General features: G+C 43.2%; 2 protein-coding genes, 1 long non-coding RNA gene and 1 pseudogene across 7 annotated transcripts in view; 3 read left to right on the top strand and 1 right to left on the bottom strand.

Moving 5' to 3' along the window:
• Positions 1-242: 242 nt before the first annotated feature.
• On the top strand, positions 243-6,641 carry LOC132837171 (histone H2B 1/2-like). Of its 2 annotated transcripts, XM_060856882.1 has the most exons (2): positions 243-255; positions 6,160-6,641. In XM_060856882.1, exons 1-2 carry the CDS (start codon positions 243-245, stop codon positions 6,510-6,512), a joined length of 366 nt encoding a protein of 121 aa, XP_060712865.1. In that variant the 3' UTR covers positions 6,513-6,641. The 2 variants fall into 2 exon arrangements, with proteins under 2 accessions (XP_060712865.1, XP_060712864.1); XM_060856881.1 differs by lacking the exon at positions 243-255 and having other exon boundaries at positions 6,131-6,641.
• Positions 6,642-7,497: 856 nt separating this feature from the next.
• Positions 7,498-9,065, top strand: LOC132837151 (histone H2A-like). The gene is made up of 2 exons (XM_060856860.1): positions 7,498-8,387; positions 8,939-9,065. The coding sequence occupies exon 1, from the start codon at positions 7,507-7,509 to the stop codon at positions 7,894-7,896; it is 390 nt and encodes a 129-aa protein (XP_060712843.1). The 5' UTR covers positions 7,498-7,506; the 3' UTR covers positions 7,897-8,387; positions 8,939-9,065.
• LOC132837221 (histone H4-like) lies at positions 8,944-9,843 on the bottom strand (annotated as a pseudogene).
• A 309-nt stretch (positions 9,844-10,152) lies between these two features.
• Positions 10,153-16,691, top strand: part of LOC132837245 (uncharacterized) — a 39,587-nt gene continuing 33,048 nt past the window's right edge. For 3 of the 4 annotated variants that reach the window (XR_009647459.1, XR_009647460.1, XR_009647458.1), the window contains exons 1-2: positions 10,153-10,513; positions 12,767-12,849. This is a non-coding gene — a long non-coding RNA (uncharacterized LOC132837245). Of the gene's footprint in view, positions 10,514-11,585; positions 11,671-12,766; positions 12,850-16,691 lie in introns of those variants that run through there. The other variant, XR_009647461.1, reaches the window with a different exon arrangement.

The raw sequence follows: 16,691 nt of genomic DNA, 5'->3' as shown, positions 1-16,691 counted from the left end.
ACAGAGTGGATTGAGTCAGGTTCACATTGAGCTCAATTCCCAGAGAGATATGTTCAAACCAAGAGTCAAACAACAACAAGGAAATAGAAGTTTATATTTTTTAATCTATATTCTAAATGCAACCTACCCAGTTTCAATCAACTTGAATTAATCCTCATCCAAAATATACACTGCATTATAATCTGAACATCGAACAGTGCAGGACAGGAAAGGGTCCTTCAACCCATGATGTTGTGCCGAACATGCCGCCAAAATGCAATTAATCTCTTCTGCCTGGTCTTGGTCATAACCCTCCATTTCTTACTTATTCATTTGATACCTAAAAGCCCTTTCAATACCCTTATTGTATCTGCCATCATCTCCACCCCTGGCAGTGCATTCCACTGCCACCACTCTCTTTGATTATGAATAAAACTGCCCTTATGTCTCATAGAGTCATAGAGGTGTACAGCATGGAAACAGACCCTTTACTCCAACCCGTCCATGCCGACCAGATATCCCAACCCAATCTAGTCCCACCTGCCAGCACCCGGCCCATATCTCTCCAAACCCTTCCTATTCATATACCCATCCAAACACCTCTTAAATGTTGCAATTCTACCAGCCTCCACCATTTCCTCTGGCAGCTCATTCCATACCTGTACCACCCTCTGTGTGAAAAGGTTGTCCCTTAAGTCTCTTTTAAATCTTTCCCTCCTAAGTATACTCCTATTTCCTTTATACTCTTCTCAGAATTCACTTGATCTATCCTATCTACACCTGACATATGCTTCCTTCTTTTTCTTAACCAAACCCTCAATTACTTTAGTCATTCAGCATTCACTATACCTTCCAACCTTTCCTTTCACCAGGACAGGGATATACTTTCTCTGGATTCCTATCATCTCATTTTTGAAGGCTTCCCATTTTCCAGCCATCCCTTTATCTGCCTCCAATCAGTTTTCGAAAGTTCTTGCCTAATACTGTCAAAATTGGCCTTTCTCCAATTTAGAACTTCAACTTTTAGATCTGGTCGATCCTTTTCTTTCATTATTTTAAACTTAATAGAATTATGGTCGCTGGCCACAAAGTGCTCCCCCACTGACACTTCAGTCACCTGCCCTGCCTTATTTCCAAAGAGTAGAGCAAGTTTTGCACGTTCTCTACATCCACATACTGAATCAGAAGATTTTCTTGTACGCACTTAACAAATTGCTATACATCTAAACCCTTAACACTATGGCAGACCCAGTCTATGTTTGGAAAGTTAAAATTTCCTATCATAACCACCCTATTATTCTAACAGATAGCTGAGATCTCCATACAAGTTTCTTTCTCCATTTCCCTCTGCCTGTAAGGGGATCCATAATACAATTCCAACAAGGTGATTATCCCTTTCTTATTTCTCAGTTCCACCCAAATAAGTTCCCTGGATGTATTTCCAGGAATATCCTCCCTCAGCACAACTATCCCTTATCATAAATGCCACTACCCCTCCTCTCTTGCCTCCCTTTCTAGCTTCCTGTAGCATTTGTGTCGTGGAACATCCCTGAGCCATGTTTCTGTAATTGCTATGATATCCCAGTCCCATGTTCCTAACCATGCCCTGCGTTCATCTGCCTTCCCTGTTAGGCCTCTTGCTTTGAAGTAAATGCAGTTTAATTCATTAGTCCTACCTTGTCCCTGCCTGCCCTGACTGTTTGACTCGCTTCTGTTCTCAACTGTACCAGTCTCTGACTGATCTCTTTCCTCACTACTTCCGTGGTTCCCACCTCCCATTCCCACCTCTTCCCACCCCCCCCCACCCGAGTTTAAATCCTCCCGAGCGGCTCAAGGAAATTTCCCTTCCAGTATATTAGTCCCCTTCCAATTTAGGTGCAATCCATCCTTCTTGTACAGGTCACTTCTACCCCAAAAGACATTCCAGTAATCCAAAAATGTGAATCCTTCCCCATACACTAGCTCCTCAGCCAAGCATTCATCTGCTCTATCCTCCTATTCCTGCCCTCACTAACTTGTAGCACTGGGAGTAACCTCCTTTTTAAGTTTCTGCCTAACTCTCTGTAATCTCCCTTCAGAATCTCAACCTTTTCCCTTCCTATGTCATTGGTTCCAATGTGGACAATGACCTCTTACTGTCCCCTATTCCCCCGTGAGAACATTCTGCACACTCTCTGAGACATCCTTGATCCTGTCACCAGGGAACCAACTCATCATTCTGCTTTAACGCTGCTGGCGACAGAAACATCTGTCTGTACCTCGGACTACAGAATCCCCTAACACAATTGATCTCTTGGAAGCCGACGTACCCCTCATTGCGTAAGAGCCGGTCTCAGTACCAGAAACTTGGATTCTCAGGGGAATGTAGCATGAACAGCCATCACCCCCTACACTTTCCAATACCTGTCCAGAGGAAAATCAAATATTGACATGAAAAGGTACACATTCGGACAGATACCCAGAGGTTATTGGTTACAGAATGAGAAAGCTCTCATAAAGTGATCTAGTTATAATCATGTGAACAATAAATTCAAAATACAGATGCAGAACATAACTTACAATCATAAACTGTACCATTGAATACAAGTTGTGGAAATTATCCAAAGTGCTTTACACTGTTGAGACTGACAATGATAGAAAAAGTCTCACTTTTATTTACAGTACGTAGAATTTCTCCAGTGAAGAGAGAGATCATTTGGCCCAACTCCCTGCACAACTCTCCAAAGCAGATCCCACCCAGATGTAGACCCTACTCTATCCCCATAACTCCACGTTTGCCACAGTTAACCCACTGACACTGTACATCCTTGAATACTACATGACAATTTACCATGGCTAATCCGCAAACCTGCACATGTTTGGACCATGCAAAGAAACTAGAGCACTCGGAGGAAACTCATGGAGACACGGGCAGAACATGCAAACTGCACACAGATAATGAACCAAGGCTGGAATTGAATCTGTGTTCCTGGCACTACTGTGCCACCATGCCACTCTGAAATGGATGGCAATAGATGAAACCTTATTCATGTTGAGCAACGGAGATTTGAAGTAAATAGAGCTCCTGCAGTTTCTGCAAGTGTCATGTTAAACAGAGACAAATATATAAGTACACTCACTTATTCACGGAACACAAACTGACAGGTACAGATCCTTTCAGGTACAGATGTGGTCATCCATTCATATAGTTGAAGCTGTCAGGGGTAGATTGATGATTGCACAAACACATTCGCATTGCAGAAACTGACAAGTACATTTTGATAACACACCCACATTCCCAGAGCAAAATCTCACAGGTATATATTGATTACTACATTTTTACATTCAACTAGAACCTAATGGGGCAGATTGATAACTGAAATCACATTGACGTTGCAAAAACTGACAGGTAATGACACTCTCATATTCACACAGCAGAATCTGACAGGGGCAGATAGATAATTGGACCGTCATCATCACATCACAGAAACTGATAGGGAGAGATAGATAACTAGACAGTCATATTCATATTACGGAAACTGATGGACAGATCAATAACTACAATTCCATATTCACAGATCAGAAACTGACAGGTCCAAATGTATAGGCAAAAGTGAGGACTAAGTCGGGAGTATGGTGCTGGAAAAGCAGAGCGGGTCAGGAAGCATCCGAGGAGCAGGAGAATCGACGCTTTGGTTAAAAGCCCTTCATCAGTACAGATGGATAACTACGCCAATACATTTACATCGAAGAAACTGTCAGGGAAAGATTGATAACCACACTCATGCATTCCTGTCACTGAAAGCAACAGGTACATTTCAATATGTACCCTCACATGTTCACTTAGCAGAAGATAGCGGGTAGACATTGATAACTATGTTCACATTTTAACAATGCCAAAATTGACATGGATGATTGATTAAACTATCACATTTACAGACCAGAAACTGTCATATTCACACAGTAGAATCCAACAGGTATAGGGTGATAACTTCATTCAAGTATGCATATAGCAGAATCTTACTGGGAGAGGGTGATACCTGTACTCACATATTCACATAGCAGAAGCTTAGAGCTGCAGATTGATACATAGACTCTCATTGTAAGTATGAAATGGTTGGGTATATTCTCATTGGAGTTTTGAAGAACAACGTATGACCTTTAGAGCAAAAAAAAGATCTGACGGGAGTTGACAGAGTTGATGCTGGGAGGATGGCACTGCTCATGAAAGAATCCAGAGTAGGGGACACAGTTTTGAACAGGAGGCCTTCTGTTCCACAGAGAGCAGTTCGGGTTGGGTTATCAGCTTAATTTATGCTAATTCACCCATATATCTTTTTTGATACATAAGGGAGTCTTTGGTTACGGGCAGTAAACATCAAAATAAGATGAAGACCGTAGCTAAAGCCTTTGTGATCTGTTCTCATGACAGAGTACACGCAAACAGATAGAAATGTCACAGAAGTCTCATGCTTCTTATGGTGTTCTGCGTTGAGATTTAAAGTGACACAGATTGAAAGAAATTAATGACTACAGCATATACACTGTATCTGCATGACAGGATTGTGAGGCATCATTCACCATGCACTTTATCTGTAACTTACTGATATATGTGTGCTTACAGATCACATACTGATCGATTTAGTTATAAGTTACCCTGACGTATCAGGGATGGAGTGAAAAAAAAACCATCCATTTCATCAGTAACTTTGAGATGTCGAGATATTTGCTGTCTGTCGTGCCAAGTGGTTGACTGAAACTGAGTAAATATAAGATTTGAAACAACAAACTGGCAGTTACATAATGAAATACTAAGTCACTTGCAAATCAATAAATTGTTAAGATATAATGCAACTATTAATTAGCTAGAAACTGGCATAAACAATGTAACATCAGCAGTGACATTGTTACTGACAATATCTGCAATGTACAAAGTATTATCCTTTATCAAAATGCTGCAGTTATAAATACAAACTCAGCTTCAATTTGCAGAAGATGATATTCGTAAGGTATGGGAGTGGAGGATAGTGAGCCCTACCTGTACAAAGTGATAGCTGGTACTTTCAAAATTGACACCAACAGCATAAAGCAACAAGGTACACTTCAGAAGGTTTGAGTTACAGTCCAATAACATACTGACATGTTAAGACTGTGAAATAGAGTTTACAAAAATAGACCCCAGAAACAGAAGGGTTCAGATTGGAGTTGAGAGTGCAGTGCTGGAAAAGCACAGCATGTCAAGCAGCATCCGAGAAGCAGGAGAATCGATGTTTCAAGCATAAGCCCAGCATCTGCAATCCTCACTTTCTCCTGGGGGTACAGATTGGAGGAATATTTCTAAGTGGCTGGCAAATAGTGCATCGTTTTACCGCATACATCAGTGTTTGATGGTTACAGAATAAAAGCTGTCTTGAAGTAACACTAATTGACTATTACACAGAGGACTACAGCCTCAGTGGAATGATGTTGAGTTAATGCCAAATGTGTAAATTAGGACTCGACAGATACGAAGTTAAAGTGACACATATATAACAGGTATTCGCATATGACTGAGAAATGTTATAAATTCCGACATGAAACTGCAAGACGTCTAAATGAAAAGTGCAGCAACGTGGTTCAGTTACACTTGCAAAGCACAGTTATCAGTCAAGGTCTCAGAAATATGTTGCATCAACCCCAAGTTTAGAAAACACTCACAGTCAGGTTCCAGTGGTTTGTGTAACTTGACAACAAATGAAATCACAATTTCGAATGGATGAGAGTTTTTTTTCACACAATGACAAGTTCTGTGTTAATTCTACCCTATACAGAGGAACAGAAACAGACATACGGAGCTAGAAACACATCATCACAACAACAAGCAAAAAGAAACCGAGCCAATACCACAGTCACTTTCTGTGTCACAGACACAAAACAAATGTCCCTCAGTCAGACTGACAGGAACAGAATCACTCTCCCACCTCACATTTTGTTGTAGTTCGTGACAGATCCACATTGGATCCCACACTAACCAATCAGAGAGACTCAATGTTGAGTAATGAGTCTGTGTAAACTACCCAATCAGAAACCGGGCTTTCCTCCCATCCCTCATTAGCATTGATGACGCCGTCAGTCTATAAAGAGCAGCTCCGAGCCCGCTTTCCCTTATTCTGTGTCTGAAAGTGAGGGGCGCTATGGCTGATGAGAAGAAAGCGCAGCAAGCGTCCAAGAAGGGCGCGAAGAAAATCATTAAGAAGACGCCAGCGAAGGGCGGCAGAAAGAGGAAGCGGACCAGGAAAGAAAGTTACTCCATCTACATCTACAAAGTGATGAAGCAGGTTCACCCCGACACCGGCATCTCCTCCAAGGCCATGAGCATCATGAACTCGTTCGTCAACGATATTTTCGAGCGCATCGCGGGGGAGGCTTCCCGCCTGGCCCATTACAACAAGCGCAGCACCATCAGCTCCCGGGAGATCCAAACCGCCGTGCGGCTGCTGCTGCCTGGGGAGCTGGCCAAGCACGCCGTGTCGGAGGGCACAAAGGCGGTGACCAAGTACACCAGCTCTAAGTGAAGGACCGCACTGCACTGAAAAAACACATCCACAACCCAAAGGCTCTTATAAGAGCCACCCACAATTTTCCTGAGACAGCTTAACCGTTTCTTTGAGGATTGTTTGTTTTCGTTCGCATGTGATTCTTGATAAGGCATTTTAATTTGTTGTTCTACATGTTTTATGCGGGAGCGGGGTGGAGAGAGCAGACGAGGCGCCAGTGAGTCATTTTTCATCTTGCTTGTTCACTCCTGGCTGCCAAATGCCCACGACTTTCCGTCCCACGATCGATGCGTTTTACGTTCTGATTTACTTTACATTTCCAATGCGCGGGTTTGATCCGTTTTTTTTCGCAATGCAATATAAAGCTTCTTGCTGTCGGTGAGAGACTTTCAAAGCGAACCCAGAGAACGCCACAGCTACCGGGCTGACACGTGGAGCTTTTGCTGAATCTGATCGAGGGCGATGAAGGATAGCTTTCAAATGTCGTCTTAAAAACCGTGTTTGCTCTCGATGCTGAAGCGGAAGAATGTTGTGTGTTGGTTTATGAGCATATCGGGATGTGCAAAGACATGTTGCAGACTGCAGTGCTTGGCCTGTTTTGTTTCAGCTTCTCAACGTTTAGAAAATGACCCACTCTCAAGATCAGAGATGGGCAAATGAGGGAAAGTAAGACCCTGTGAAGTACACATTTGTAAACAAAAGTAACTTAACATGAGTATTAATGCTTTTTGAACTTCCTCAGTTTTTTGTACTTCATTTTTCAGGTAAAACATATTCCTTTGTTTGGAATTTGGCGGGATTTTCAAATTGGAAAGAAAGCGGTTGTTGATTTGGCGCCTGTCGTTGCCGCCCTCCTCTCCGGATTGGGGAATGAAGCAGATTTGATTCGGGATTGGAACAACATTAGGAGATGCTGACCAATCGGAAATGGCTGCCCCACCATTCCTCCCGAAGGTATAAGAGGCTGCAATGTGGGCGGAGTGTAGCATTCTCTGTGAAAGCGCTTCTAATCATGTCTGGAAGAGGAAAGGGCGGTGGGAAAGGTCGTGCCAAGGCGAAGTCTCGATCGTCCCGGGCTGGCCTGCAGTTCCCGGTGGGCCGTGTTCACAGGCTCCTGAGAAAGGGTAACTATGCTGAGCGTGTGGGTGCCGGAGCGCCGGTCTATCTGGCTGCGGTGCTGGAGTATCTGACGGCTGAAATCCTGGAGCTGGCTGGCAACGCGGCCCGGGACAACAAGAAGACCCGCATCATCCCCAGGCACCTGCAGCTGGCCGTGCGCAACGACGAGGAACTCAACAAGCTGCTGGGAGGGGTGACCATCGCTCAGGGCGGGGTGCTGCCTAATATCCAGGCCGTGCTGCTGCCCAAGAAAACTTCCGCTGCTGGATCTGCTAAAAAGTGAAGAGACCATTCTTGAATCTGACAACCCAAAGGCTCTTTTAAGAGCCACTCACAGCATCTGTGAAAGGAGCTGTAATCTCTGTCGGGTTGAATTACTTTCCTTTTAATATGTAGAGCCCTGGCCGTTGTACCTGACATCACTAAATTTCTATTTCGTTTTTATTGGATATTGTGGGAGCAGAGGAAGATAATATCATCGAATACGATTGTAAGGGTGTCTGGAACGACATTATTTCTCATCGCACGGCTACTGTCTGAGTGATCATTATGCTTGATCAATGTTCGAGTTTTGAATAGTGTCACGGATGTTCCCGATCGAGTTTGGCTTCACATTTCCTTTTAATTGCATCAATAAACTGAATCCTCCCACTGTCTCTGCACCATACACCTCTGCAATTTATTCTCTGCTCGGTTCATACCCACTCTTATTTTCGCCAGCCTCTGGAGAGAGAGCGTGTTCAACAGCAGTCAGTCATTTGTCAGCTGTAAAAGGTGAGATGTGGTAAAGTGAGATTGTGTGAAGTTTAGTTTTATAATCGAAAAACCAATCAATGTGTACATACATTCTCCTCTGTATAACCTCCTGCTTTTTTATACTTCATGGCGGGCATTTTCAAAGTTAAAAATAAGCCGTTGATCTCTTGGCGCCATATTTTCCCTTTCCCTCCTTCCTCTTCACCACAAGCCATGTTATCGCAAAGGGAGTCAATGAGGAGATTTTTTTTTCCCAGAAATATCTAGCCCAATACCAAAATTTGATGTGAACATCACTCTTCTAATTACTATATTTCCGCAATCCCTGAATGAAGATCTCGTCAGTTGCAAATTCACTGCTGCTGCCTCCGTTTTTGTTTTTAACTAACTTCCGATCTAAGTACAGTACTCATGTCCCCTATCGCTTCCTGCTCTGTCTGGAAAAGCAACCGAACGTGTACCCGCGGTGAATCAATCGAAAAACCGCCGATTGAAACATCTTAAAAGCTAAAACAATGTACACCGATAAAGTGTGATTCTGTAATTTTATCAGTATTTTTTTATTTCAGCCAGATTACCTGTCCGAAAACAATCGCTGCCCGAACGAGTAAGAATGCGCCACATAACACAGCCGCAGGCTCCCAGAGTGTTATGCCTGGGAAATGTAAATACCGTAATATGTAACGTTAATGTCTGAGTTCCACAATAAATAAAATCAAATTGTTATTCATGGCATGGACAGCCAAGTACACATTGATATGATTGAGACGGATAGGTATTCACAAAAAAAAGGGTCGAAGGGTGCGGCAAGTTTGAGAAATATCAGGCAGAGATGGCGGAAGAAGCTAGATGGACAGAATAGCCTAATGCTGTTGCTCCATCTTACAATTACAAGTTACGATGCGCATTTTTACATGGAATAATCATGTTCCACAATAGGGTCTCGATTGGCCGAATAGTCAACACTAGAAATACTTGCAATTTTAAAATCAACCGCCACGGTAAACAGCAACAAAGTTGAAAAGTCGCGGTAAACGCGAAATAACCGGCTACAGTAACAATCCCCTCATTGTGTACTGCCTTCCCCACCCTCAGGTCTCACACTCTCTATCGGAGGATTTGGGTGGCTCTGAAAAGAGCCTTTGGTTTCGTTGGAAAAGGGTCATTTTATCCTCAGCCACCGAATCCATAGAGAGTGCGGCCCTGACGTTTCAGAGCGTACACCACATCCATGGCGGTGACCGTCTTGCGCTTGGCGTGCTCAGTGTAGGTGACCGCATCCCGGATCACATTCTCCAGGAAAACCTTCAGCACTCCGCGGGTCTCCTCGTAGATCAAGCCCGAGATACGCTTGACCCGGCCACGGCGAGCCAGGCGCCGGATGGCTGGTTTCGTGATGCCCTGGATGTTATCACGGAGCACTTTGCGGTGCCGCTTCGCTCCGCCCTTTACCGCCTTTGCCTCGTCCAGACATCACGCTTCTTCACTTCAATCGCTGCTGAATGAGAGCCGAGCTGCCTCCCCTTCCTTTTTTATACAGCCCGACCCGACCTGGCTGAGAATGAGCTGACAGAGAGTGAGAGGCGGATCCGGAGAGGAAACTGAGTGACAGACAGAGCAGGGAAATGGCTTTGATCATCCAGCTCCGCCTCCAGCTCACTCCAGCCCCAACTGTATCTGGGACTGAACCTTTTCTCCCCAAAGTTAAAAATCACACAACAGCAGGTTATAGTCCAACAGGTTTAATTGGAAGCACACTAGCTTTCGGAGCGACGCTCCTTCATCAGGTCATTGTCAGGTGACAATCAACTGTCGCTCCGAAAGCTAGTGTGCTTCCTGTTGGACTATAACCTGGTGTTGTGTGATTTTTTTAACTTTGTACACCCCAGTCCAACACCGGCATCTCCAAATCTTTTCTCCCCAAAGCTGACTGTTCCTGACCAGAGGAGCGCATGCGTGAGACCCTCCCCCCGCGCTGCCATTGAGGAGCATTTACTCAGTGAGTGCAAGAGGTTTGTTTGAAACAGACCGCAATGGAGAGATCAGCGCCCAGGGAAGCGAGGGAACTGCAGGCTCCTTCTAGCAGCACATCGGGATGGGAGCCTGGGACACAGAGGGGGCTCCGAGACCGGGATTGATTCGGGGTGAGTTCAGGGAGAGCCGGGGGCTGTTTGTAAGAGGCCGGGCGGAGCAGGAACTGGTCCCGGAACTTGAAGTGAGCGGGCTGGGGGGAAGAGAGAGGCCTTTCTCGGGCTGTGTGTGGGCCTGCTGAGGGAGGCAGAGCGGGAAGAAGCTGCTGTGGGACATTCTTGTGATTTGCAATCCTCTGAATCCTGTTTTAATTTCAAGCTGTTTCCCGCTTTTTCTTGAGATTGGGTAGACCAACTGTAGGAATGTGATACTCTTGTAAAAGGACATACACTGGGGTCTTGGTTAAAAAAACATTTAGAAATTTGTGGGTGGTACAGTGGTTAGCACTGCTGCCTCACAGCGCCAGAGACCCGGGTTCAATTCAATTCCATGTGGAGTTTGCACATTCTCCCCATGAGTTTGCACATTCCCTGCGTGGGTTTCCTCCGGGTGCACCGGTTTTCTCCCACAGTCCGAAAAAATGTGCAGGTTAGGTCAATTGGCTATGCTAAATTGCCCGTAGTGTTAGGTGATGGGGTAAATGTAGGGGAATGGGTCTGGGTGAGTTGTTCTTCGGACGGTCGGTGTAGATTGTTGGGCCGAAGTGCCTGTTTCCACACTAAGTAATCTAATCAAATATCGCCGTTTTCCCTCTTTCCAGCAGGTAGTTGGGGAGTTGGATATTGAACTGTGTAAGCATCCTGGTGATTGAGTACTCCCATTCATGGTGCTGGGCAGTTGTTGCTCACTTTCTGGATCTCACTCAGCTGAAATAAAGTTAAAAATCGCACAACACCAGGTTATAGTCCAACAGATTTTGTTTTGGAAGCACTTGGTGTGTAACTTTCTGCACCCCAGTCCCACACCAACATCACCTCAACTGGTATCGAATCACATGAAAAACAAACACAATCCCCAGACAAGGAACAGCTCAGGGCAACAATGGAACCAGATCAGTGGTTCTGGTTAAGTTGTTGGCTTTAAATAAAAAAAATACATTCTAATTAATATGCAATGAATGTGACAATTCAATATTGCCAGACTAGCCTCATGTTGATTTACAAGTGGTACCCCTGTATCTTCCTCCAGAAAAACACCTGAGGGACTAAGACACTGTAATACTTCCTCAGTTCAAAGCAAATAGCGACCAGCTGTCTCTAATAAACGGAAGGTATGTAGCCCATTGATGTTTACACACACCAGTGTTGATCCTCATTCAGGAATACCATTAAAATCTGCAGTTATTAACAGAATTTTCAAAGTTACAATGAAGACAGACAAATAGGCCACATTGTTGCATCGTTTCAATTACCATCAGTGAAGTACAGAGATGGAAGGAAACTGTGCTCACTGACAGGGCAAGAGTTACTGAACAGTCATCGAGTCATAGAGACAGAGAGCATAGAAACAGACCCTTCGGTCCAGCTTGTCCATGCCAATCAGATATCGTAACATAATCTGGTCCCATTTGCCAGCACTTAGCCCATCCCTCTCTAAACCTTTCCTATTCATATTGTTAAAGTACAGATTTGAGATGGCCCAGGGAATCCCTTGTGGACTCAGACCTATCTCTTGGTTCGTCCTGGAGATCGTACTCTTTGGTAGTCTGGAATAAAAACTTCTTGCAAACAGTTTAGTTCATTGTTAGCCTTCCCCTTTATTTATCAATAGCATCACTGTTACAACGTAACATTGACATCTAAAACCTTTAAAACATAGGATACCAGCTCTTCCTTTAAGAGCCCTTGCAGGCTACTCCACTCTTCTATCTCAAATAGACTTCCTTTTTACAAAAAGCACTGCATGTCCTTAATTAGACAGACAGTGTAAAGGCAATACTTTGTAAGGAAGAAGTTATTTAACAGGTCTATGTGCGCTTAGCTGATCGCTCCTGTAGGCCCTTAGCCATCCATCAGGTGGGAAAAACAGATCCAGTCGAGTCAGCGCGTATTGGTGAGGTAAGTCCCAATCATAAAGAGGTATCAGTCCAAACTATGTGGGAGAGGTCAAAATGTAACCTTGCACAGCTTGCATGTCAGATATCGTTGTTTTACAAAATAGCATCTTAGGAGGGCAAGCTTTGATCATAAAATGGCTTTGTGACAGATTGTGTCAGAATCTCTTCAATGATAGGTTTAGACTAATTTTTAAGCTGGGAGCAGACTCCTGCTTTTTATCTTAAACACAAAATCATTCTGTGCCTGAGGCTGAAAGGTTACATTTTAAATGATTCATTAGTTTCAAATTAAACATGCTTTCTTTTCAAGGTTGTGATGCAAATTCAAAGAAGATCGAAGATCTGACGAGTTCGAATTGACAGTGGGGCAGTCATGGCGTGTAAGAACACCAAGTAAGTTAAAGCTTCATCAATATTACATTTTAGAGTTTGCATTTCATAATCAGCGATGGCTACTCAAAATTATCATAAAGTCCCAAAATGCAAATAAATTCAAAACATTCATCTCTCTGTCTCTCTCTCTCTCTCTCACACTCACACACACACACACAGAATCCATTATAATTGATAGGACCTGACCGTTTATTACAAGGCTTTTGACATGCTTCTGAGATAACACTGAGTTTCCGAGATCACGTTCAAACATTGTCATTAATTTCGTAAGTTAACATCTGTGAATGTTATCAGTCTGTGTCCTTTTTACACAGATTCATTGATGTTAAGGCAAATGTTCTTAATTACTTTAGAGCATCCTGTGAGAATGGTGAGAACAGATTTTTTAAAAATCTTCTGTAAATCTGAGGTTCCCCCTTTTGTGGCCTGATGCCTCCCTGCCTGTCCTGTTTATTTTCTTGTGTTCTGTAATACAATATTACATTTAGTCTAAGTATTTAAGGACAAGCTTTAAGGCTTTCTCATTGTACCCACTCAGATGCCTTTTAAATGTTGTAATTTTACCAGGCTCCACCACTTCTCCATGCACCTTATGATTTTATAAACTTTTATAAGGTCACTCTCCAGGGAAAACAGTTCCAGCCTATTCAGCCCCTGCCTACAACTCAAACTCTCCAACCGGGATGAAGTATATTTACATGGAGTTTATCTGTCTAGATTAGAGTGGTGCTGGAAAAGCACAGCAGTTCAGGCAGCATCCAAGGAGCAGTCACATAAAGAGAGGATAATTAAATAATGTGAATTTCAAACAGACAATCTATGCAGGTAGCTCATGCGCTACTCGCAGCATGTCCTTACTATAACACACTAGCAATAGGACTTGATAAAATTCTGCCCATTTCTCATCTGCCTGAATGTGATATTCTCCATTTCCTCATTAAGACATCATTTTAAAGATAACAACAATCAGGGATACATTTGGATTTGTTTTGTGTATGCCTTTTGATAGAATTGCTTTAAATTTTCATCTCTCTGCTGTAACTCGGTTAATTTACCTGAGCTAAAGATGTCTGTTTTGTTATCTATCTGTTCCTGGTTTGTCTCAACTATCTGATCAAACAGGGTCTCTGCTAATTTCCCTTCAACTTCCTTATCTGTACTCTTTGATCTTTCCTGTTTCAACTGGTGACTTTGTGACCTCGTTACCACACAGTCAGGAAAAATCCCAGGATATGTATCCAGCAATAGTTCAGTTGCCTGGATTTTCAACCACAGTCAGCAGCACTCCCACCAGTGAATCAGCAACATCATTAGCAAGGACAAATTGTATTCCTGGAGCTGAAAGTTTGTCCAGTACTCCTACTATGACTTCTGCCCTCTTCACGAGACACTCTAACCTCACTTCTTACAACTCAGCATTTCTTATTTCAATGTGAATTCCCATTACTCGTACCTTTTCTGGCAGTAGTCCTCCTCATCTTTTAGCATCACAGATTGAGAGGATCCTTATATCTCTTAATATTGTTACCTCTTCACCTGCTGCTCCTGGCCTATATGAGTAAAATTTACCTTCACAGTGTATGGTTTAAGAAGATCTGGCACTTCCTCCATAAACAACCTCCGACCAGTTTGTACATTCTGGTGCAGTTTTCTAGTCTCCACAGCGCTCTCTGTTTCCACTCCAACAAAATTCACTGGCTTATCTTGTTTTCCTACATCTGGCTTCTCAGTGCTTTTCCTAACCTGCTAATACTGATTCCATGTGGCCTACTTTATTGAAAACACCAGAGTTTTTTCACTTCTCTTTCCCCTTCAAGGATTTTCTTTTTACCCTGTGGTAAATTATCTTTGTGATCTTCACAGAGATCTACTTTTTACTTTCCATGTGAGAATTTCTCTTATCCACAATTATTATCCCTCATGGATTGAAATTGATTTTGGCAGCCCAATTTTGATTTATTGATCAACTCAATCATCAGCCATTTCTGATGCCAGTCTTGCTGTTTTAACTCTCTGCTCTTACACGCGAGTTCTCATTACTTCAGGAAGTGAATTGTTGAATTTCCAAAGTTCAAACTCCCTCTCCTTCCTTTCCTCTTCTCCCTTTTCTGCTTTTAATCGTAATTCAAACTGTTTTGTTTCTGTTGCCCTTTCCTTGACTTTTGCGTCTAACTCAAGTTGTTTCATTATCTAAAGATTATGATGGCATTTCTGGCAAATTTACGTGTTGAGCTATTACTGTAATTATTGCTCTTTTCCTCATGGGTGGAGGCAGGTCAAGTTCCAGCTTGTCTGATAATTCCAGCAGCTTGGCAATAATCACTTTTTGCAAAAATCTGAAGTTACTTTTTCCACCCCCAGAACACACTTGATGACTCAAAGAGCCGTTGCTATCCCAAACACTGTATCCTGATGAAGGGCTGATGCCCAAAACATTGCTCCTACTCCTCAGCTGCTGCCTGACCTGCTGTGCTTTTCCAGTACCACACTTTCATCTCTGATCTCCAGCATCTGCCGTCCTCACTTTCTCCAAGTGTTGTTTAAACCAATTGAATTCAACACTCGGAACAAAAGACGCTAATATTTACCATTTACTGCCTTTGAGTCCAACAACCCGAATCCCAAATCAGAACTACAGAATAAGTTCTGCAAACAGCTCTCAGTCTGTTATGGAAAAGGCCAGACCCCCTCCAAATATTTCCAGACCCTAACTTTGCTAGTTGTTTTAAGTGGGAGTAACAAAGATATTCCAGGAGGGATGCAGCTGGTCAAACTAGTAATTTTAAAGAAAAGAGTTTGATTTACCAATTTACCGAATGATACACAAACAAAAGAGAACAGAATACTAAATAATTTAAAAATCTGAAAACCCAACAGACTATACCAACTTAATGATGGTGTTCCCAACATTTACAACAATCCCCATAAATACCCCTTGGCACAAAAGGTAAAATCAAACACAGGGTCTTACAGGAGAGATGTCAGAGAGAGAGAGTACTATCATGGATCTGCTTCTTTGGGTTCAGCAGCTTTTTCAATTACCTGACTGCTTTCAGTCAATAGCCAGTCAGCTAAAGACCAAATCAAACCAGAGATAACTTGAGCTGGGAAAACTGGGATACACCCCTTTCATTGAATAAGTGTTCTTTTTAAAAATGTGGGAGACTTTTGCCTGAGGCATGACATGTTAGCTCTAATCAAAATGGCCTTCAAACCCATCAACTTCGACTTTTTGAAGCCTGTTAAAGGAGCAGCAGCATCACAGCAGGTTGAAGAAATGGGCGGCATGGTGGCACAGTGGTTAGCACTGCTGTCTCATAGCGCCAAAGACCCTGGATCAATTCCCGACTCAGGCGACTGACTGTGTGGAATTTGCACATTCTCCCATGTCTGCGTGGGTTTCCTCCCACAGTCACAAAGATGTGCAGGTCAGGTGAATTGGCCATGCTAAATTACACCATAGTGTTAGGTGATGGGGTAAATGTAGGGGAATGGGTGGGTTGCACTTCAGCGGGTCGGTGCGGACTTGTTGGGCCGAAGGGCCTGTTTCCACGCTGTAAGTAATCTAATCTAATCTAAAAGTCCATGGGATACCGGGTAATGTGTTGAATTGGATCCAAAGTTGGCTGGTCACAGGAAAGACAGGACAATGGTCAATGATGGCCATTGTGAATGGAAAGCTGTTTGAAGTGGAGCTCTGCATGACTCCGTGTTGGGACCAGAACTGTTTGTTTTATCCACTAATGATTTGGAGTTGAATTTGATGGGCAAATTTGTGAAATTTGCAGACGACACAAAAATTGGCCGTGTAGTGGATAGTGTGGAGGGTAGCTGTAAGCTCA

This window comes from Hemiscyllium ocellatum, chromosome 49 (assembly GCF_020745735.1).
Source record: "Hemiscyllium ocellatum isolate sHemOce1 chromosome 49, sHemOce1.pat.X.cur, whole genome shotgun sequence".
Classification (NCBI taxonomy): Eukaryota; Metazoa; Chordata; class Chondrichthyes; order Orectolobiformes; family Hemiscylliidae; genus Hemiscyllium; species Hemiscyllium ocellatum.
This window is presented reverse-complemented; position numbering and strand designations above follow the sequence as displayed.

Excerpts from the sequence above, each read along its gene's own strand:
- LOC132837171 (XM_060856881.1), top strand. The coding sequence starts at position 6,132 with ATGGCTGATGAGAAGAAAGCGCAGCAAGCGTCCAAGAAGGGCGCGAAG.
- LOC132837151 (XM_060856860.1), top strand. The coding sequence starts at position 7,507 with ATGTCTGGAAGAGGAAAGGGCGGTGGGAAAGGTCGTGCCAAGGCGAAG.